Raw genomic sequence first — 21,349 nt, 5'->3', positions numbered from 1 at the left:
TTGATGTTCCTGGAGGGATACACCAAATGGAAAAGGACTTAGGAAAACTAGAGGAATGGTCAAAAATCTGGCAACTAAATTTAATGTTGATAAGTGCAAGATAATGCGCCTGGGGCGTAAAAACCCAAGACCAGAATATAAAATCAGTGATACAGTCCTAACCTCAGTATCTGAGGAAAGGGATTTAGGGGTCATTATTTCAGAAGACTTAAAGGTAGGCAGACAATGTCATAGAGCAGCAGGAAATGCTAGCAGAATGCTTGGGTGTATAGGGAGAGGCATTACCAGTAGAAAGAGGGAGGCGCTCATGCCGCTCTACAGAGCACTAGTGAGACCTCATTTGGAGTATTGTGCGCAGTACTGGAGACCATATCTCCAGAAGGATATTTATACTTTGGAGAAAGTTCAGAGAAGAGCTACTAAACTAGTACATGGATTGCAGGATAAAACTTCTAACCATAACAGTAAGTCCGCATGCATACGCACGTGTTTTTTCACAAATACAGACCGTAAAGACCCAGGCTGCCATCCTGCAGAGTGGACGAGCACACGGCGTCATTGGTTGCTAACTCGCTATGACTCCATTTGCTTCTTGCCACCACCACTGTACAGTAATACACTTGTATAGATCATTCAAGTGTATTACAGTACAGCAGTGGTGGCCAGAAGCACAAGGCGTCATAGCAACCAATGACACTGTGCGCTCGTCTACTTTGCAGGACGGGTTTGTACGGTCCGTAGTTGTGAAAAAACACTTCCGTGTGCAGGCGGCCTAAATCTAATATTTCCACTTCAAAGACTTAAATACTTTTTGCAGTTTAGGCTACTTTCACACCTGCGTTAGGTGCGGATCTGGTATCTGCACAGACGGATCCGCACATATAATGGAAACGATTGTATCCGTTCAGAACGGATCCGGTTGCATTATGAAGAACAAAGTCAAAACGGATCCGCCCTGACTTACATTGAAAGTCAATGTGGGATGGATCCGTTTTCAATTGCACCATATTGTGTCAGTGAAAACGGATCCGCTCCCATTGACTTACATGGTAAGTCAGGACGGATCTGATTGGCTCCGCAAGCAGCGTTTTGGTGTCCGCATCCAGAGCGGAATGAAGGCGGAATGGAGCCAAACTGATGCATTCTGAATGGATCCTTATCCATTCAGAATGCATTGGGGCTGAACTGATCCGTTTTGAACCGTTTGTGAGATCCCTGAAACGGATCTCACAAACGGAATTCAAAACGCCAGTGTGAAAGTAGCCTTACTTGAGTAAATTATTTTCAATACTATTATTGTTAAAAATAGGGATTATATGCTTGCATTTTTATCTTGCAGCGGATATTGGGGCAGGGAAACGACCGCACCCGGTCCTACGCCGAGAAGCAGCGGATTGTGCGGGAGCTGGCATTTGAGATCTGTCGCAAAACGTGTCTCAAACACCACCGTCTGACCATCATTAAAATATGGTCAGACATGAAGCGCAGACACTCCCGGTTTATAAAAAGAATCCAGGACGAAAAATGTCCAGGTGATGCGTAAATAACTTTTGTCTGTTTTGCCAACACTCTGTAATGTGTACAGTGCTAAGCAAAAGTATTCACCCCCCTTGACTTCGTTCTTTTTGTTGTTGTCTCACTTCCTGGAATTAACATGGATTGTTTGAGGATTTGCATCATGTAATTAGTAGAACATGCCTACAACTTATAACTTTTTTTAAATTGGTTAATTGTAAAGCATACAACAAACAGGACAAAATAACTGAAAAGGTCAATGTGCATAACTCTTCACCCCCCTAAAGTCAATACTTTGTAGAGCCACCTTTTGCGGCAATCACAGCTCCAAGTCGCTTTGGATAAGTCTCTATGAGCTTGTCACATCTTACCACTGGGATTTTTGCCCATTACTCCTTGCAAAACTGCTGCAGCTCCTTCCAATTGGATGGTTTGCGCTTGTGAACAGCAATCGTTAAGTCTGACCACAGATTTTCTATTGGATTGAGATCTGGGCTTTGACTAGGCCATTCCAACACATTTACATGTTTCCACACAGTTACGTGTTGCTTTAGCAGTGTGTTTGGGGTTATTGTCCTGCTGGAAGGTGAACCTCCGTCCTAGCCTCAAATCACACACAGAGTGGTACAGGTTTTGCTCAAGAATATCCCTGTCCATGTTTTCCTCAACTCTGACCAGTTTCCCAGTCCCAGCTGCTGAAAAACATCCCCCCAGCATGATGCTGCCACAACCATGTTTCATTGTGGGGATGGTGTTCTTTGGGTGATGTGATGTGTTGGCTTTGTGCCAGACAAGTGACGGGCTGAACCATCACTGGGTCTGCAGTAGAAGCCTAAGGAATAGCCTCCTTCCTACGGGCTATGGACCCAGGACTATGGAGACGCCCACTCTGGCATATTTGGGTTAGAGGGAACTATAAACCAGGATATTTTGTTGAGTTTATAGGCCACATCTTTCCTATTCCCCATTAAAGTAGCATGGTGTGAATCCATAAATGTAATAAGGGTTAACTCTGCTCTGAGACTCCCATTGAATGTGTTAGTTTATTTGTCCCTTTGTTCTATGGTGTTAGTGATGGGATTAAGAAGTAGCCGGCTCTGGTGTAGAGAAGTAGATCATCCTATGATACACTCAGGAGATAATCCCATCCCATGGGTCTCCTTTCTCCCTATTGTTTCAGCAAAACACTGGGGAGGGGATGTCTGTTTGCATGCTGTTCATTTTTTATTGAGTTATGTGGCATAAAGCTGACAGCCACTGCAATTATATATAGATACCTCCATATTGAAATCTAATGTTGTTAAGATTTCTGAGTTGTTTCTCTAAAATCTGAACATTCTGTGATTACAGAAGTTCCTATTCCCTCTATTCGGAGAAGGCAATCGACGGAGGCCGTGGAGGTGGTGGAGGTTGAGGAGGAGGAGGAGGCTAGACCCTCCCAGCCTATTGAGCCACCCCCACCAGATGTGGGAGAAGTGAAGGAAGTGGAGGTGGAAAGTGCTGGACCCTCCAGCACCTCCCCATCTCAGGACTCGGAGGAAGAGGATGCGATCACCAGCCCCATCCAGGAGGGTAAATAGGTGCAGATAGCAATATGATTATGTATCCATAACTAGAGTTGAGCGAACACCTGGATGTTCGGGTTCGAGAAGTTCGGCCGAACATCCCGGAAATGTTCGGGTTCGGGATCCGAACCCGATCCGAACTTCGTCCCGAACCCGAACCCCATTGAAGGCAATGGGGACCCGAACTTTTCGGCACTAAAACGGCTGTAAAACAGCCCAGGAAAGGGCTAGAGGGCTGCAAAAGGCAGCAACATGTAGGTAAATCCCCTGCAAACAAATGTGGATAGGGAAATTAATTAAAATAAAAATTAAATAAATAAAAATTAACCAAAATCAATTGGAGAGAGGTTCCATAGCAGAGAATCTGGCTTCCCGTCACCCACCACTGGAACAGTCCATTCTCAGATATTTAGGCCCCGGCACCCAGGCAGAGGAGAGAGGTCCCGTAACAGAGAATCTGTCTTCATGTCAGCAGAGAATCAGTCTGCATGTCATAGCAGAGAATGAGGCTTCACGTCAGCCACCACTGCAACAGTCCATTGGCATATATTTAGGCCCAGCACACACAGGCAGAGGAGAGAGGTCCCGTAACAGAGAATCTGGCTTCATGTCAGCAGAGAATCAGTCTGCATGTCATAGCAGAGAATGAGGCTTCACGTCAGCCACCACTGCAACAGTCCATTGGCATATATTTAGGCCCAGCACCCAGGCAGAGGAGGGAGGTCCCGTAACAGAGAATCTGTCTTCATGTCAGCAGAGAATTAGTCTGCATGTCATAGCAGAGAATGAGGCTTCACGTCAGCCACCACTGCAACAGTCCATTGGCATATATTTAGGCCCAGCACACACACAGGCAGAGGAGAGAGGTCCCGTAACAGAGAATCTGGCTTCATGTCAGCAGAGAATCAGTCTGCATGTCATAGCAGAGAATGAGGCTTCACGTCAGCCACCACTGCAACAGTCCATTGGCATATATTTAGGCCCAGCACACACACAGGCAGAGGAGAGAGGTCCCGTAACAGAGAATCTGTCTTCATGTCAGCAGAGAATTAGTCTGCATGTCATAGCAGAGAATGAGGCTTCACGTCACCCACCACTGCAACAGTCCATTGGCATATATTTAGGCCTAGCACACAGGCAGAGCAGAGAGGTCCCGTAACAGACAATCTGGCTTCATGTCAGCAGAGAATCAGTCTGCATGTCATAGCAGAGAATCAGGCTTCACGTCAGCCACCACTGCAACAGTCCATTGTCATAAATTTAGGCCCAGCACCCAGGCAGAGGAGAGAGGTCCCGTAACAGACAATCTGGCTTCATGTCAGCAGAGAATTAGTCTGCATGTCATAGCAGAGAATCAGGCTTCATGTCAGCCACCACTGCAACAGTCCATTGGCATATATTTAGGCCTAGCACACAGGCAGAGGAGAGGTTCATTCAACTTTGGGTAGCATCGCAATATAATGGTAAAATGAAAATAAAAATAGGATTGAATGAGGAAGTGCCCTGGAGTCCAATAATATATGGTTATGGGGAGGTAGTTAATGTCTAATCTGGACAAGGGACGGACAGGTCCTGTGGGATCCATGCCTGGTTCATTTTTATGAACGTCAGCTTGTCCACATTGGCTGTAGACAGGCGGCTGCGTTTGTCTGTAATGACGCCCCCTGCCGTGCTGAATACACGTTCAGACAAAACGCTGGCTGCCGGGCAGGCCAGCACCTCCAAGGCATAAAAGGCTAGCTCTGGCCACGTGGACAATTTAGAGACCCAGAAGTTGAATGGGGCCGAACCATCAGTCAGTACGTGGAGGGGTGTGCACACGTACTGTTCCACCATGTTAGTGAAATGTTGCCTCCTGCTAACACGTTGCGTATCAGGTGGTGGTGCAGTTAGCTGTGGCGTGTTGACAAAAGTTTTCCACATCTCTGCCATGCTAACCCTGCCCTCAGAGGAGCTGGCCGTGACACAGCTGCCTTGGCGACCTCTTGCTCCTCCTCTGCCTTGGCCTTGGGCTTCCACTTGTTCCCCTGTGACATTTGGGAATGCTCTCAGTAGCGCGTCTACCAACGTGCGCTTGTACTCGCGCATCTTCCTATCACGCTCCAGTGCAGGAAGTAAGGTGGGCACATTGTCTTTGTAGCGTGGATCCAGCAGGGTGGCAACCCAGTAGTCCGCACAGGTTAAAATGTGGGCAACTCTGCTGTCGTTGCGCAGGCACTGCAGCATGTAGTCGCTCATGTGTGCCAGGCTGCCCAGGGGTAAGGACAAGCTGTCCTCTGTGGGAGGCGTATCGTCATCGTCCTGCCTTTCCCCCCAGCCACGCACCAGTGATGGACCCGAGCTGCGTTGGGTGCCACCCCGCTGTGACCATGCTTCATCCTCATCCTCCTCCACCTCCTCCTCATCCTCGTCCTCCTCGTCCTCCAGTAGTGGGCCCTGGCTGGCCACATTTGTACCTGGCCTCTGCTGTTGCAAAAAACCTCCCTCTGAGTCACTTCGAAGAGACTGGCCTGAAAGTGCTAAAAATGACCCCTCTTCCTCATCCTCCTCCTCCTCCTCCTGGGCCACCTCCTGTTCCATCATCGCCCTAAGTGTTTTCTCAAGGAGACATAGAAGTGGTATTGTAACGCTGATAACGGTGTCATCGCCACTGGCCATGTTGGTGGAGTACTCGAAACAGCGCAACAGGGCACACAGGTCTCGCATGGAGGCCCAGTCATTGGTGGTGAAGTGGTGCTGTTCTGTAGTGCGACTGACCCGTGCGTGCTGCAGCTGAAACTCCACTATGGCCTGCTGCTGCTCGCACAGTCTGTCCAGCATGTGCAAGGTGGAGTTCCACCTGGTGGGCACGTCGCATATGAGGCGGTGAGCGGGAAGGCCGAAGTTACGCTGTAGCGCAGACAGGCGAGCAGCGGCAGGATGTGAACGCCGGAAGCGCGAACAGACGGCCCGCACTTTATGCAGCAGCTCTGACATGTCGGGGTAGTTGTGAATGAACTTCTGCACCACCAAATTCAGCACATGCGCCAAGCAAGGGATGTGCGTCAAATTGGCTAGTCCCAGAGCTGCAACGAGATTTCGCCCATTATCACACACCACCAGGCCGGGCTTGAGGCTCACCGGCAGCAACCACTCGTCGGTCTGTTGTTCAATACCCCGCCACAACTCCTGTGCGGTGTGGGGCCTGTCCCCCAAACATATGAGTTTCAGAATGGCCTGCTGACGTTTACCCCGGGCTGTGCTGAAGTTGGTGGTGAAGGTGTGTGGCTGACTGGATGAGCAGGTGGAAGAAGAGGAGGAGGAAGCCGAGAAGGAGGAGGTGGCAACAGGAGGCAAAGAATGTTGCCCTGCGATCCTTGGCGGCGGCAGGACGTGCGCCAAACAGCTCTCCGCCTGGGGCCCAGCTGCCACTACATTTACCCAGTGTGCAGTTAGGGAGATATAGCGTCCCTGGCCGTGCTTACTGGTCCACGTATCTGTGGTTAGGTGGACCTTGCTACAGATGGCGTTGCGCAGTGCACACTTGATTTTATCGGATACTTGGTTGTGCAGGGAAGGCACGGCTCTCTTGGAGAAGTAGTGCCGGCTGGGAACAACATACTGTGGGACAGCAAGCGACATGAGCTGTTTGAAGCTGTCTGTGTCCACCAGCCTAAATGACAGCATTTCATAGGCCAGTAGTTTAGAAATGCTGGCATTCAGGGCCAGGGATCGAGGGTGGCTAGGTGGGAATTTACGCTTTCTATCAAATGTTTGTGAGATGGAGAGCTGAACGCTGGCGTGTGACATGGTTGAGACGCTTGGTGACGGAGGTGGTGGTGGTGGTGTTGGTGGTACATCCCCTGTTTGCTGGGCGGCAGGTGCCAACGTTCCTCCAGAGGCGGAGGAAGAGGCCGAGGCGGCAGCAGCAGAATAGGCCGAGGCGGCAGCAGCAGAAGAGGTAGCAGGGGGAGCCTGAGTGACTTCCTTGGTTTTAAGGTGTTTACTCCACTGCAGTTCATGCTTTGCATGCAGGTGCCTGGTCATGCAGGTTGTGCTCAGGTTCAGAACGTTAATGCCTCGCTTCAGGCTCTGATGGCACAGCGTGCAAACCACTCGGGTCTTGTCGTCAGCACATTGTTTGAAGAAGTGCCATGCCAGGGAACTCCTTGAAGCTGCCTTTGGGGTGCTCGGTCCCAGATGGCGGCGGTCAGTAGCAGGCGGAGTCTCTTGGCGGCGGGTGTTCTGCTTTTGCCCACTGCTCCCTCTTTTGCTACGCTGTTGGCTCGGTCTCACCACTGCCTCTTCCTCCGAACTGTGAAAGTCAGTGGCACGACCTTCATTCCATGTGGGGTCTAGGACCTCATCGTCCCCTGCATCGTCTTCCACCCAGTCTTGATCCCTGACCTCCTGTTCAGTCTGCACACTGCAGAAAGACGCAGCAGTTGGCACCTGTGTTTCGTCATCATCAGAGACATGCTGAGGTGGTATTCCCATGTCCTCATCATCAGGAAACATAAGTGGTTGTGCGTCAGTGCATTCTATGTCTTTCACCGCTGGGGAAGGGCTAGGTGGATGCCCTTGGGAAACCCTGCCAGCGGAGTCTTCAAACAGCATAAGAGACTGCTGCATAACTTGAGGCTGAGACAGTTTCCCTGGTATGCATGGGGGTGATGTGACAGACTGATGGGGTTGGTTTTCAGGCGCCATCTGTGCGCTTTCTGCAGAAGACTGGGTGGGAGATAATGTGAACGTGCTGGATCCACTGTCGGCCACCCAATTGACTAATGCCTGTACCTGCTCAGGCCTTACCATCCTTAGAACGGCATTGGGCCCCACCATATATCGCTGTAAATTCTGGCGGCTACTGGGACCTGAGGTAGTTGGTACACTAGGACGTGTGGATGTGGCAGAACGGCCACGTCCTCTCCCAGCACCAGAGGGTCCACTAACACCACCACGACCATGTCCACGTCCGCGTCCCTTACTAGATGTTTTTCTCATTGTTATGGTTCACCACAACAACAAATATATTATTTGGCCCAATGTATTGTATTCAAATTCAGCGGGATATAAATTTGAGGCCTAGTATTTAGGCGCTGGGTGACCGGTATGGATTTAGTGACAGAATTAGACTTGGAAATGCACAGAAGCGTGTGTGTGAAGTTATTCTGAATGACCCAATGTGCACCTTGAATATTATATACCCTTTTTGGGATAGATTTCAAATAGCTCTGATATAGCAGGAACCACTAAATTATGAAATTGCTAAATTGGGAATTGTACTTCAACCCAGAACAAAAAATGTGCTTTGACGGGACACTAAATAACTTTCCCAGCTACAACAGTACAGCGGGTAACGAGAGATTTAGAGGGATTTAAATTTGAGGCCTAGTATTTAGGCGCTGGGTGACAGGTATGGGTTTAGTGACAGAATTAGACTTGGAAATACACAGTAGCGGGTGTGTGTGAAGTTATTCTGAATGACCCTAATGTGCACCTTCAATATTATATACCCTTTTAGGGATAGATTTCAAATAGCTCTGATATAGCAGGAACCACTAAATTATGAAATTGCTAAATTGGGAATTGTACTTCAACCCAGAACAAAAAATGTGCTTTGACGGACACTAAATATCTTGCCCAGCAACAACAGTACAGCGGTGGGTAACGAGAGATTTAGAGGGATTTAAATTTGAGGCCTAGTATTTAGGCGCTGGGTCACCGGTATGGATTTAGTGACAGAATTAGACTTGGAAATGCACAGAAGCGTGTGTGTGAAGTTATTCTGAATGACCCTATGTGCACCTTCAATATTATATACCCTTTTAGGGATAGATTTCAAATAGCTCTGATATAGCAGAAACCACTAAATTATGAAATTGCTAAATTGGGAATTGTACTTCAACCCAGAACAAAAAATGTGCTTTGACGGACACTAAATATCTTGCCCAGCAACAACAGTACAGCGGTGGGTAACGAGAGATTTAGAGGGATTTAAATTTGAGGCCTAGTATTTAGGCGCTGGGTGACAGGTATGGGATTTAGTGACAGAATTAGACTTGGAAATACACAGTAGCGGGTGTGTGTGAAGTTATTCTGAATGACCCTATGTGCACCTTCAATATTATATACCCTTTTAGGGATAGATTTCAAATAGCTCTGATATAGCAGGAACCACTAAATTATGAAATTGCTAAATTGGGAATTGTACTTCAACCCAGAACAAAAAATGTGCTTTGACGGACACTAAATATCTTGCCCAGCAACAACAGTACAGCGGTGGGTAACGAGAGATTTAGAGGGATTTAAATTTGAGGCCTAGTATTTAGGCGCTGGGTCACCGGTATGGATTTAGTGACAGAATTAGACTTGGAAATGCACAGAAGCGTGTGTGTGAAGTTATTCTGAATGACCCTATGTGCACCTTCAATATTATATACCCTTTTAGGGATAGATTTCAAATAGCTCTGATATAGCAGAAACCACTAAATTATGAAATTGCTAAATTGGGAATTGTACTTCAACCCAGAACAAAAAATGTGCTTTGACGGACACTAAATATCTTGCCCAGCAACAACAGTACAGCGGTGGGTAACGAGAGATTTAGAGGGATTTAAATTTGAGGCCTAGTATTTAGGCGCTGGGTCACCGGTATGGATTTAGTGACAGAATTAGACTTGGAAATGCACAGAAGCGTGTGTGTGAAGTTATTCTGAATGACCCTATGTGCACCTTCAATATTATATACCCTTTTAGGGATAGATTTCAAATAGCTCTGATATAGCAGAAACCACTAAATTATGAAATTGCTAAATTGGGAATTGTACTTCAACCCAGAACAAAAAATGTGCTTTGACGGACACTAAATATCTTGCCCAGCAACAACAGTACAGTGGTGGGTAACGAGAGATTTAGAGGGATTTAAATTTGAGGCCTAGTATTTAGGCGCTGGGTCACCGGTATGGATTTAGTGACAGAATTAGACTTGGAAATGCACAGAAGCGTGTGTGTGAAGTTATTCTGAATGACCCTATGTGCACCTTCAATATTATATACCCTTTTAGGGATAGATTTCAAATAGCTCTGATATAGCAGAAACCACTAAATTATGAAATTGCTAAATTGGGAATTGTACTTCAACCCAGAACAAAAAATGTGCTTTGACGGACACTAAATATCTTGCCCAGCAACAACAGTACAGCGGTGGGTAACGAGAGATTTAGAGGGATTTAAATTTGAGGCCTAGTATTTAGGCGCTGGGTGACAGGTATGGGTTTAGTGACAGAATTAGACTTGGAAATACACAGTAGCGGGTGTGTGTGAAGTTATTCTGAATGACCCAATGTGCACCTTCAATATTATATACCCTTTTTGGGATAGATTTCAAATAGCTCTGATATAGCAGGAACCACTAAATTATGAAATTGCTAAATTGGGAATTGTATTTCAACCCAGAACAAGAAATGTGCTTGAACGGACACTAAATAACTCGCCCAGCTACAGCACTAGGGACAGATTTAGCTGGATATAAATTTGAGGCCTAGTATTTAGGCGCTGGGTGACCGGTATGGATTTAGTGACAGAATTAGACTGGGATATGGCCAAAAAATGAACAGACTATTGCTGGTTAAATGCACTTGGTGTGACAGCTTCACCCTGATGTAGGCTTTAGCCAAAAAACAACCACACCATTGAGGGTTAAATGCACTTGGTGACAGGCGCAGCTTGCCCCTGATTTTGTATATGGCCAAAAAATGAACAGACTATTGCTGGTTAAATGCACTTGGTGAGACAGCTTCACCCTGATGTAGGCTTTAGCCAAAAAACAACCACACCATTGAGGGTTAAATGCACTTGGTGACAGGCGCAGCTTGCCCCTGATTTTGTATATGGCCAAAAAATGAACAGACTATTGCTGGTTAAATGCACTTGGTGTGACAGCTTCACCCTGATGTAGGCTTTAGCCAAAAAACAACCACACCATTGAGGGTTAAATGCACTTGGTGACAGGCGCAGCTTGCCCCTGATTTTGTATATGGCCAAAAAATGAACAGACTATTGCTGGTTAAATGCACTTGGTGTGACAGCTTCACCCTGATGTAGGCTTTAGCCAAAAAACAACCACACCATTGAGGGTTAAATGCACTTGGTCGCAGCTTGTGCTGGCGCACCACAAGACACAAAATGGCCGCCGATCACCCCAGAAAAATGAGACTGACAAACGGTCTGTGCAGCCTAAAAACAGTGAGCAATTGAGGATCAGCAGCTCAATGATCCACAGCTGCAGATCGATCAGTTAATCAAGTCCTTTGGAGGAGTTAATCTGCCTAATCTCGCCCTACTGTCGCAGCCGCAACCTCTCCCTACGCTAATCAGAGCAGAGTGACGGGCGGCGCTATGTGACTCCAGCTTAAATAGAGGCTGGGTCACATGGTGCTCTGGCCAATCACAGCCATGCCAATAGTAGGCATGGCTGTGATGGCCTCTTGGGGCAAGTAGTATGACGCTTGTTGATTGGCTGCTTTGCAGCCTTTCAAAAAGCGCCAAGAAAGCGTCACAAAAGCGCGAAGAAAGCGACGAACACCGAACCCGAACCCGGACTTTTACGAAAATGTCCGGGTTCGGGTCCGTGTCACGGACACCCCAAAATTCGGTACGAACCCGAACTATACAGTTCGAGTTCGCTCATCCCTATCCATAACATGTACATAACAATAAAAAGGGCCAACAATGGGGGGATAACATACACTATAGTAATACAAAAAAAGAACATTGGACAATAACCCTTTAATCTACATTAAAAACAATAACTTAACAAATAAATAATATTAAACTATAGAACTATCACTAAATAACAAACAAAATAAAATTATACTGTACTGAAATATCACAAAATATATAATCATCATAAATATCACTAACGTATGGAGATTTAAATTGTCAATGTGTATAAAGACTTTAAACAAAAATAAAGAAAAAAAGTAAAAAAATAGACAAACAGACATATTTTGTACTGCCATGTACATATCAACCGTCTCTATAACAATATCCTATGATCTAACCCCTCAGGTGAACACTGTAAAAAAAAAATATATAATTTAGTGACCTAACATCACTAAAAGTGCAACACCAAGCTATCAAAAAAGGCATATGCCCCCCAAAATAGTACCAATCTGTCATTTCATTCTGCCAAAAATGAGACCCTGCCATTAGACAATCGCCAAATAAAAATAATAATATGGCTCTCAAACTATGGAGACACTAAAATATAAATTATTTTTGGTTCAACAATGCTTTTATTGTGTAAAACAGAAATAACAAAAAAATAAGGAAACATATTAGGTCTTGCCGCATCTGTAACAACCAGCTGTATAAAAATATCATACCAAGTAACCCCTCAGATGGACACCTTTCTAAACAAGAAATTGAAACTCTCCAAAAAGGCATTTTTTGGACAACCTTTATCACAAAAAGGTGTAATAGCAAGCGATCAAAAAGTCATATGCACCACAAAATCATGGTTTAAAGGTTTAATAAGAATTGCAAATAATGTAAAAAAAATTTTTTTAAAACAGTACTGAAGACCATGAAGGCCAAATTGGCCAAAATGCAGAAGGAGCACCGCCAGGATATGCGGGCCATTCAGGAGCGGATGAAGGTCATGGAGGAGAGGCACCTCCAGGCCATGAAGGGGGTGCAGGAGATGCTCCTGCTATTGGAAAAGTTGCCATAAATATATATTTTTTCTAATAAGTTATATAAATCGTTTAGACAGTTATAACGTGTATTTTGGTTTTTGTAATATTGCTCTGTTTTAGTGTAATAGCTCGGCCTAAATCAGTCAGAACTGACAACAGCCTGTAAATACATGTCAAATACATATTGGGTCCATTCACACGTCTGTAAAATGGGTTCGCATCCATTCCACAATTTAGCGGAACGGTTACAGACCCATTGATTTTAAATTCCAGTCAGCAAAATTAGGCATTCACAGGATAAAGAGGTAAGTGTCGGACATAACAGGCCCCAAAAATTAGCCAACAGGCATTCACCTGACAGCTAAGAACTTTGTATTCTGTGGCTGGAGGTACATTAGCCGTTCACAGGATAAAGAGGTAAGTGTCGGCCAGTACAGGCCCCAAAAATTAGCCAACAGGCATTCACCTGACAGCTAAGAACTTTGTATTCTGTGGCTGGAGGTACATTAGCCGTTCACAGGATAAAGAAGTAAGTGTCGGCCAGTACAGGCCCCAATAGTTAGCCAACAGGCTTTCACCTGACAGCAAAGAACTTTTTATTCTGTGGCTGGAGGTACATTAGCCGTTCACAGGATAAATAAGTAAGTGTCGGCCACTACAGGCCCCAAAAATTAGGCATTCAACAAACATAAAAGGCCTTTTATGCCGCTGTATTTACTTAAGACAGGGACCATGAATTGTTATGGATGGTGGTGGATATTTGTGGGCTGTCATGAGGAATTTGAATCAAACATGGTCTACTGGTCACATGTGTTGAACTCCTCCGAGATCCATGCCTCATTAATTTTTAGAAATGTGACATAGTCAACACTGTCGTGAGCTAGGCGAGTGCGCTTATCGGTCACGATCCCCCCTGCTGCGCTGAACGTCCTTTTCGGACAGGACACTGGACGAGGGGCAAGCCAACAGTTCCATGGCAAATTGTGCCAGCTCTGACCAGAGGTCAAGCCTGCCCAGCCAGTAGTCCAGGGGTTCATCACTTCTCAGAGTATCCACATCGGCCGTTAACCCAATGTAGTTGGACACCTGTCTGTCTAGGCGTTCCCTGAGGCTGGATCCTGAGGACAGCTGTCGATAGGTCGGCTGAAAGACTGATCTCATATCAGAAATGACCAACACATCTTCAAACCGCCCTCTTCTTGCAGGCGCTGTTGGATTGGTACCCGCAACTGTTTCTCTGTGAGTAGAAATTCCTCTGCCAGCGCCAGCAAAAGCAGAATGCAGCATTTCTCGAAGCAAGGCCAGGAAGTGCTGCATTCCGACATCCCTCTGTGATGGTGGTAACATTTCCGCCATTTTTTGTTTGTACCGTGGGTCTAAGTACGTTGCCACCCAGTACTGGTCCTTGCCCTTTATGATTTTTATACAGGGGTCCCTCTTAAAACACTAGAGCATGAAGGACCCCATTTGTACTAAACTGGAAGCGGTGTAGTGGCCTGGCTCCTGCTCATCATCCAGGATAATGTCGTCCTCGTTCTCCTTCCCCCATCCACGGACAACACCAGGGATCCAAGAAAGGTTTAAAGCATGCTCTTCTTGCCCCTCCTCATCTGCCCCGGCACCATCCTCCTTTGACTCCTCTTCAGACTCCTGTTGTTGACTTGTCTCAGTTGGAGTAGTCCCCCCTAGGAATTCATCCAGCATTGCGACTTCCTCATCTTCCTGCTCCTCGTCGGCTTGATCAATGACACGACGCAATGCACACTCCAGAAAGAAGGCGTAAGGTACGATGTCACTGATGGTGCCCTGGCTGCTACTGACCAGTTTGGTGATCTCATCAAATGGGCGCAGAAGTGTGCATGCGTCGCGCATGAGCAGCCACTGGCGTGGTGAAAAAAAAAACAAGCTCCGCAGAGTTCGTACAGGTAGTCGTTAACTGCACTTTTCTGCTGGAGCAGCCTATCAAGCAGCTCCTATCAAGCATATACAAGGTTGAGTTCCATCGCGTTGGGAAGTCACAAATCAGACGTCTGACGGGCAGGTTGTGTTGCTGCTGAATGTCAGCAAGGCGAGCCATGGCCGTTTAAGATCTTCTGAAATGGCCAGAGATTTTCCTGGCCTGCCTTAAGATGTCCTGGACCCCGGGGTATTTAGCAACGAATCGCTGCACGACCAAGTTCAGGACGTGTGCCCTGTTTCAGCGCGCTCAGCAGATTGGCACCGTTGTCGCACACCACTTTACCAACTGTCAAATTGAGTGTGGTTAGCCACTGATCTGCCTGTGAACGCAAAGCTGAAAGGAGTGCAGGACCGGTGTGGCTCTTGGCTTCCAGGCACAACAGACGCAGCACAGCATGGCAACTTTTCACCTGGCATGTCGAAAAAGTTCTGGGGATCTTGGGGGGCGCAGCGGAAGAGACGGGGCAGCGGAAAAGGAGGAGTCAGCCGAGGAGGAGAGGGAGGATGGAGTAGGCAGTAAAGCCAAATCTACACGGGTGCCATGGGTTGCATGCTTGACGGCCGTCAGAAGGTTCACCCAGTGGGCAGTAAAAGTTATGTACCTTCCCTGCCCGTGTTTGCTAGACCACGTGTCTGTGGTCAGATGTATCTTGGCACCGACACTTTGTGCCAGAGATACATTCACTTGCCGCTGAACGTTGCCATATAGCTCTGGGATGCCCTTCTGGGAGAAATATTTCCTTCCTGGGACCTTCCATTGCAGTGTTCCAATGGCCACAAATTTTCTAAAGGCCTCCGAGTCCACCAGTTTATATGGCAGTAGTTGGCGGGCTATCAGTTCCGACAAGCCAGCGGTCAACCGGTGGGCAAGAGTGTTATCTGGCGTCATCGTCTTTTTACGCTCTAACATTTGGGCCACGGAAGCCTGCCTTTTGCCTGATAAACGTGAGGACGGCATGATGGAAGGTGGAGTGGAGGACAATTGGGAGGAGAGAAGACAAGGAGAAGAGACTGGACGTTATGCGCCTGGAGTGTGGCTTTGTGGGTTCTGACGGCGTTGCTCCCACTGGGCTTGGTGATGGGAGGCCAGGTGCCTTCTTAAGGCGGTCATCCCTAGGTGAGTGTTGGGCTTACCGCGACTTATGCGTTGACTGCAAAGGCTGCAGATGGCAACACTATTGTTAGCAGCGGACACGTTAAAAAAAGCCCACCCTGCGGATCCATGTGCCGGCGTCCTGGGAGCACCAGATGTGACTGTGCGTGGTAGATGGCTCACTCCTGATACATTAGCAGTCTGGGATTTCCCTCCTGTGCAATGTAAGTTCTGCCTGCTTCTCCTGCCTATCTGCTGGTCCATCTCTCCCTCTGAACTCCCCTCATCTTCCTCTCTTGTGGGCACCCACGTGACGTCCATAGACACGTCATCATCGACGTCACCTTCCCCACCACTAACAGAGATCTCAGAGTAGGCAGCAACAGCGGGGACTGACCTCCTTGGGCTGATCAGGGTACTGTCGTCAGACTGCTGAGTGGCGGCCGTTGCTACCTCCTCTTCCTAATCCGATGCCAAGAATGGCTGCGCATCGGAAATGTCTTGTAATGGATCGGATAAGAATTCCTGCGACTCAAGAGGAGGGTTAATGGTGGTAGTGGTGTCTTTGGGGGTGCACACAGCAGAGAGTGAAGAGGGTGCAGATAGAGAGGTTGAGGAGGGGCAGAAGCGGAAGGCTGAGTGAGCCACTCAACCAAGTCTGGTGTGTCCTTTGACGTAATCGAACACACCTTCTGCAACTTCCCACTTTGGCTCTGGCCTGGTGCTCCTGCCCTACCCCTACAACCCCTGTGGAAGGGCCTGCCTCTTCCTTTGCCTGTCATTTTTTAAATGACCCTGTGACAAAAGGGGGGCCACTATTGTTTTGGGGGGCCACTGGTATATCACACCAGTTATAATAATTTTTTCCAGTACCGTTTGTCACTGTATGAAGCAGAGGGAATGCAGCAAAACAGCCAAAAAATTCTGCAGTACCCAAATACACTATAATGAAAGTATATTGGTATATAACACCCCGCTTCAATCTGTCGTTTTGGGGGGGCCACTGGTATAAAAAAATTCCAGTACCGTTTGTCACTGTGTGTAGCAGAGGGAACGCAGAAAAACAGCCAAAAAATTCTGCAGTACCCAAATACACTATTATGAAAGTATATCGGTATATAACACCCAGCTTCAATCTGTCGTTTTGGGGGGCCACTGGTATATCACACCAGTTATAATACTTTTTTTCCAGTACCGTTTGTCACTGTGTATAGCAGAGGGAACACAGCAAAACAGCCAAAAAATTCTGCAGTACCCACTATTATGAAAGTATTTCGGTATATAACACCCCGCTTCAATCTGTCGTTTTGGGGGGCCACTGGTATATCACACCAGTTATAATCTTTTTTTCCAGTACTGTTTTGTCACTGTGTGTAGCAGAGGGAATGCAGCAAAACAGCCAAAAAATTCTGCAGTACCCAAATGCACTATTCTGAAAGTATATTGGTATATGACACCCCGCTTCAATCTGTCGTTTTGGGGGGCCACTGGTATATCACACCAGTTATAAAAACTAGGGATGTCCCGATACCAGTATCAGTATCGGGACCGATACCGGACATTTGCACAAGTACTTGTACTAGTGCAAATGTCCCCGATACCACTGCCGATACCTGTGCGCCGCTTCTAAATGTGTCCGTCCGCGGCCTGCCCCTGCATCTCGCACTGTCGCACAGCAAAAACAGCTTCTTCTTGCTCCCAGTCTCCGCCCCCTCGCCCGGATTACCAGCGGCCTCCGCTGTCCCCGGCTCCTCCCATGTTTAAGACTCCGCCCACAGCCATCCGACGTGACCAGTTCTGCATTTGGTGGAGGTTGTCTGGAAAGAGACTTTTCCCGCGGCTGCTCTGATTCACACTTTCCGCAGCGGCCGCCACCGTCCCCGGTTCCTCCACCCACAGACATCTGATCTCCAAATCGGAGCACAAGAGCAAGCCAGCCGCGGGAAAAGCCTCTCTAGAGGCCTCCTCAAACAGAGTTCGCCTGCCAGTAGTTTTAAAAGTTATAGGAACCGACCCTAGTAAGTGTATAAAGCTTAGTTAGAAGATTATAACCAGTTAGAAGAAATAAAGGTGTTGTGTCTGTCTTCTATGGCCCTGGTCCTTCCGTTCCTGCCTGCAAGCTGCACATTGATCTCTAAAAGCAGGCATTAGGGCAAGAAGAATTATACATTACTGTATGATGGCCACAAGACTATTATACTGAGGAGGGAGGAGCTTCAAAAATTGTTGTCCTGACTCCTTATAGTATGTCTCCTTGTGGCCCGCATACAGTATAACGTCTCCTTGTGGCTGCCCCCATACAGTATAACGTCTCCTTGTGGCTGCCCCCATACAGTATAACGTCTCCTTGTGGCCCCCATACAGTATAATATCTCCTTGTGGCCCCCATACAGTCTCCTTGTGGCTGCCCCCATACAGTATAACGTCTTCTTGTGGCCCCCATACAGTATAACGTCTCCTTCTGGCCCCCATACAGTCTCCTTTTGACTGCCCCCATACAGTATAACGTCTCCTTGTAGCCCCCATACAGTATAACGTCTCCTTGTGGCTGCCCCCATACAGTATAACGTCTCCTTGTGGCCCCCATACAGTATAATGTCTCCTTGTGGCCCCCATACAGTATAATGTCTCCTTGTGGCCCCCATACAGTCTCTTTGTGGCTGCCCCTATACAGTATAACGTCTCCTTGTGGCTGCCCCCATACAGTATGACGTCTCCTTGTGGCTGCCCCCATACAGTATAACGTCTCCTTGTGGCTGCCCCCATACAGTATAACGTCTCCTTGTGGCCCCCATACATTATAATATCTCCTTGTGGCCCCCATACAGTCTCCTTGTGGCTGCCCCCATACAGTATAACGTCTCCTTGTGGCACCCATACAGTATAACGTCTCCTTGTGGCTGCCCCCATACAGTATAACGTCTCCTTGTGGCTGCCCCCATACAGTATAACGTCGCCTTGTGGCTGCCCCCATACAGTATAACGTCTCCTTGTGGCTGCCCCCATACAGTATAATGTCTTCTTGTGGCCCCCATACAGTATAATGTCTCCTTGTGGCCCCCATACAGTCTCTTTGTGGCTGCCCCCATACAGTATGACGTCTCCTTGTGGCTGCCCCCATACAGTATGACGTCTCCTTGTGGCTGCCCCCATACAGTATAACGTCTCCTTGTGGCTGCCCCTATACAGTGTAACGTCTCCTTGTGGCTACCCCCATACAGTATAACGTTTCCTTGTGGCTGCCCCCATACAGTATAACGTCTCCTTGTGGCTGCCCCCATACAGTGTAACGTCTCCTTGTGGCTGCCCCATACAGTATAATGTCTCCTAACTCTCCTTGGAACTTCAAGTGTTTTATTAATTTATGTTGCCCATGACTTTGCCCACAGACATCTGATCTTATCGGAGCACAGGAGCAAGCCAGCCACGAGAAAAGCCTCTCCAGAGTCCAGACACCCTCCTCACACAGAGTTTGCCTGCCAGGAGTTTCCAAAGGTAGAGGAACCGACCCTAGTAAATAGTAATAAAGCTTAGGAGAAATTCAGTAAAAAGAGAATATAAAATAAGGTGGAGGGGGGAGGAAATGGGCATATAACAGTGTTTCCCAACCAAGTATATTGGTATATAACACCCCGCTTCAATCTGTCGTTTTAGAAGGACTTTTGTGGACCTATTAGCTAGCAATTTGTGTCAATAACAGTCTGTCCCTGCTCCACACAGCAACCTCTCCCTACACTTACAAAAGACAGAATGTAAAATGGCGGCCAGATCAGGTCTATTTATAAGGTAGGGGGTATGTCCATGTGCTGAAAATTTTCAATTGGCTGTCCTGTACCACCTGATGGATGTGTCATGGGTAGAGTTGAGCGGACACCTGGATGTTCGGGTTCGAGAAGTTCGGCCGAACTTCCCGGAAATGTTCGGGTTCGGGATCCGAACCCGATCCGAACTTTGTCCCGAACCCGAACCCCATTGAAGTCAATGGGGACCCGAACTTTTCGGCACTAAAAAGGCTGTAAAACAGCCCAGGAAAGGGCTAGAGGGCTGCAAAAGGCAGCAACATGTAGGTAAATCCCATGCAAACAAATGTGGATAGGGAAATGAATAAAAATAAAAATAAAATAAATAAAAATTAACCAATATCAATTGGAGAGAGGTCCCATAGCAGAGAATCTGGCTTCACGTCACCCACCACTGCAACAGTCCATTGGCATATATTTAGGCCCAGAACACAGGCAGAGGAGAGAGGTCCCGTAACAGAGGATCTGGCTTCATGTCAGCAGAGAATCAGTCTGCATGTCATAGCAGAGAATCAGGCTTCACGTCAGCCACCACTGCAACAATCCATTGTCATATATTTAGGCCCAGCACACAGGCAGAGGAGAGAGGTCCCGTTACAGAGGATCTGGCTTCATGTCAGCAGAGAATCAGTCTGCATGTCATAGCAGAGAATCAGGCTTCACGTCAGCCACCACTCTAACAGTCCATTGTCATATATTTAGGCACAGCACACAGGCAGAGGAGAGAGGTTCCGTAACAGAGAATCTGTCTTCATGTCAGCAGAGAATTAGTCTGCATGTCATAGCAGAGAATCAGGCTTCACGTCAGCCACCACTGCAACAGTCCAGTGCTAAAAATGACCCCTCTTCCTCCTCCTCCTCCTCCTCCTCCTGGGCCACCTCCTCTTCCATTATCGCCCTAAGTGTTTTCTCAAGGAGACATAGAAGTGGTATTGTAACGCTGATAACGGCGTCATCGCCACTGGCCATGTTGGTGGAGTACTCGAAACAGCGCAACAGGGCACACAGGTCTCGCATGGAGGCCCAGTCATTGGTGGTGAAGTGGTGCTGTTCCGTAGTGCGACTGACCCGTGCGTGGTGCAGCTGAAACTCCACTATGGCCTGCTGCTGCTTGCACAGTCTGTCCAGCATGTGCAAGGTGGAGTTCCACCTGGTGGGCACGTCGCATTTGAGGCGGTGAGCGGGAAGGCCAAAGTTACGCTGTAGCTCAGACAGGCGAGCAGCGGCAGGATGTGAACGCCGGAAGCGCGAACAGACGGCCCGCACTTTATGCAGCAGCTCTGACATGTCGGGGTAGTTGTGAATGAACTTCTGCACCACCAAATTCAGCACATGCGCCAAGCAAGGGATGTGCGTCAAACCGGCTAGTCCCAGAGCTGCAACGAGATTTCGCCCATTATCGCACACCACCAGGCCGGGCTTGAGGCTCACCGGCAGCAACCACTCGTCGGTCTGTTGTTCTATACCCCGCCACAACTCCTGTGCGGTGTGGGGCCTGTCCCCTAAACATATGAGTTTCAGAATGGCCTGCTGACGTTTACCCCGGGCTGTGCTGAAGTTGGTGGTGAAGGTGTGTGGCTGACTGGATGAGCAGGTGGAAGAAGAGGAGGAGGAAGCCGAGAAGGAGGAGGTGGCAACAGGAGGCAAAGAATGTTGCCCTGCGATCCTTGGCGGCGGAAGGATGTGCGCCAAACAGATCTCCGCCTGGGGCCCAGCTGCCACTACATTTACCCAGTG

The 21,349-nt window shown here is 47.8% G+C and overlaps 1 protein-coding gene across 1 annotated transcript in view; it reads left to right on the top strand.

Moving 5' to 3' along the window:
• Positions 1-19,333, top strand: part of LOC122925870 — a 156,049-nt gene extending 136,716 nt beyond the window's left edge. The window contains exons 2-5 of the mRNA XM_044277219.1: positions 1,340-1,532; positions 2,866-3,087; positions 12,638-12,756; positions 19,202-19,333. Coding sequence (XP_044133154.1) covers positions 1,340-1,532; positions 2,866-3,087; positions 12,638-12,756; positions 19,202-19,333 — 666 coding nt within the window. The remainder of the gene's footprint in view (positions 1-1,339; positions 1,533-2,865; positions 3,088-12,637; positions 12,757-19,201) is intronic.
• Positions 19,334-21,349: the final 2,016 nt, after the last annotated feature.

This window comes from Bufo gargarizans, chromosome 2 (genome assembly GCF_014858855.1).
Source record: "Bufo gargarizans isolate SCDJY-AF-19 chromosome 2, ASM1485885v1, whole genome shotgun sequence".
NCBI classification, from domain to species: domain Eukaryota; kingdom Metazoa; phylum Chordata; class Amphibia; order Anura; family Bufonidae; genus Bufo; species Bufo gargarizans.
The sequence above is the reverse complement of the archived record's forward strand: the minus strand, read 5'-3'. Positions and strand labels throughout refer to the sequence as shown.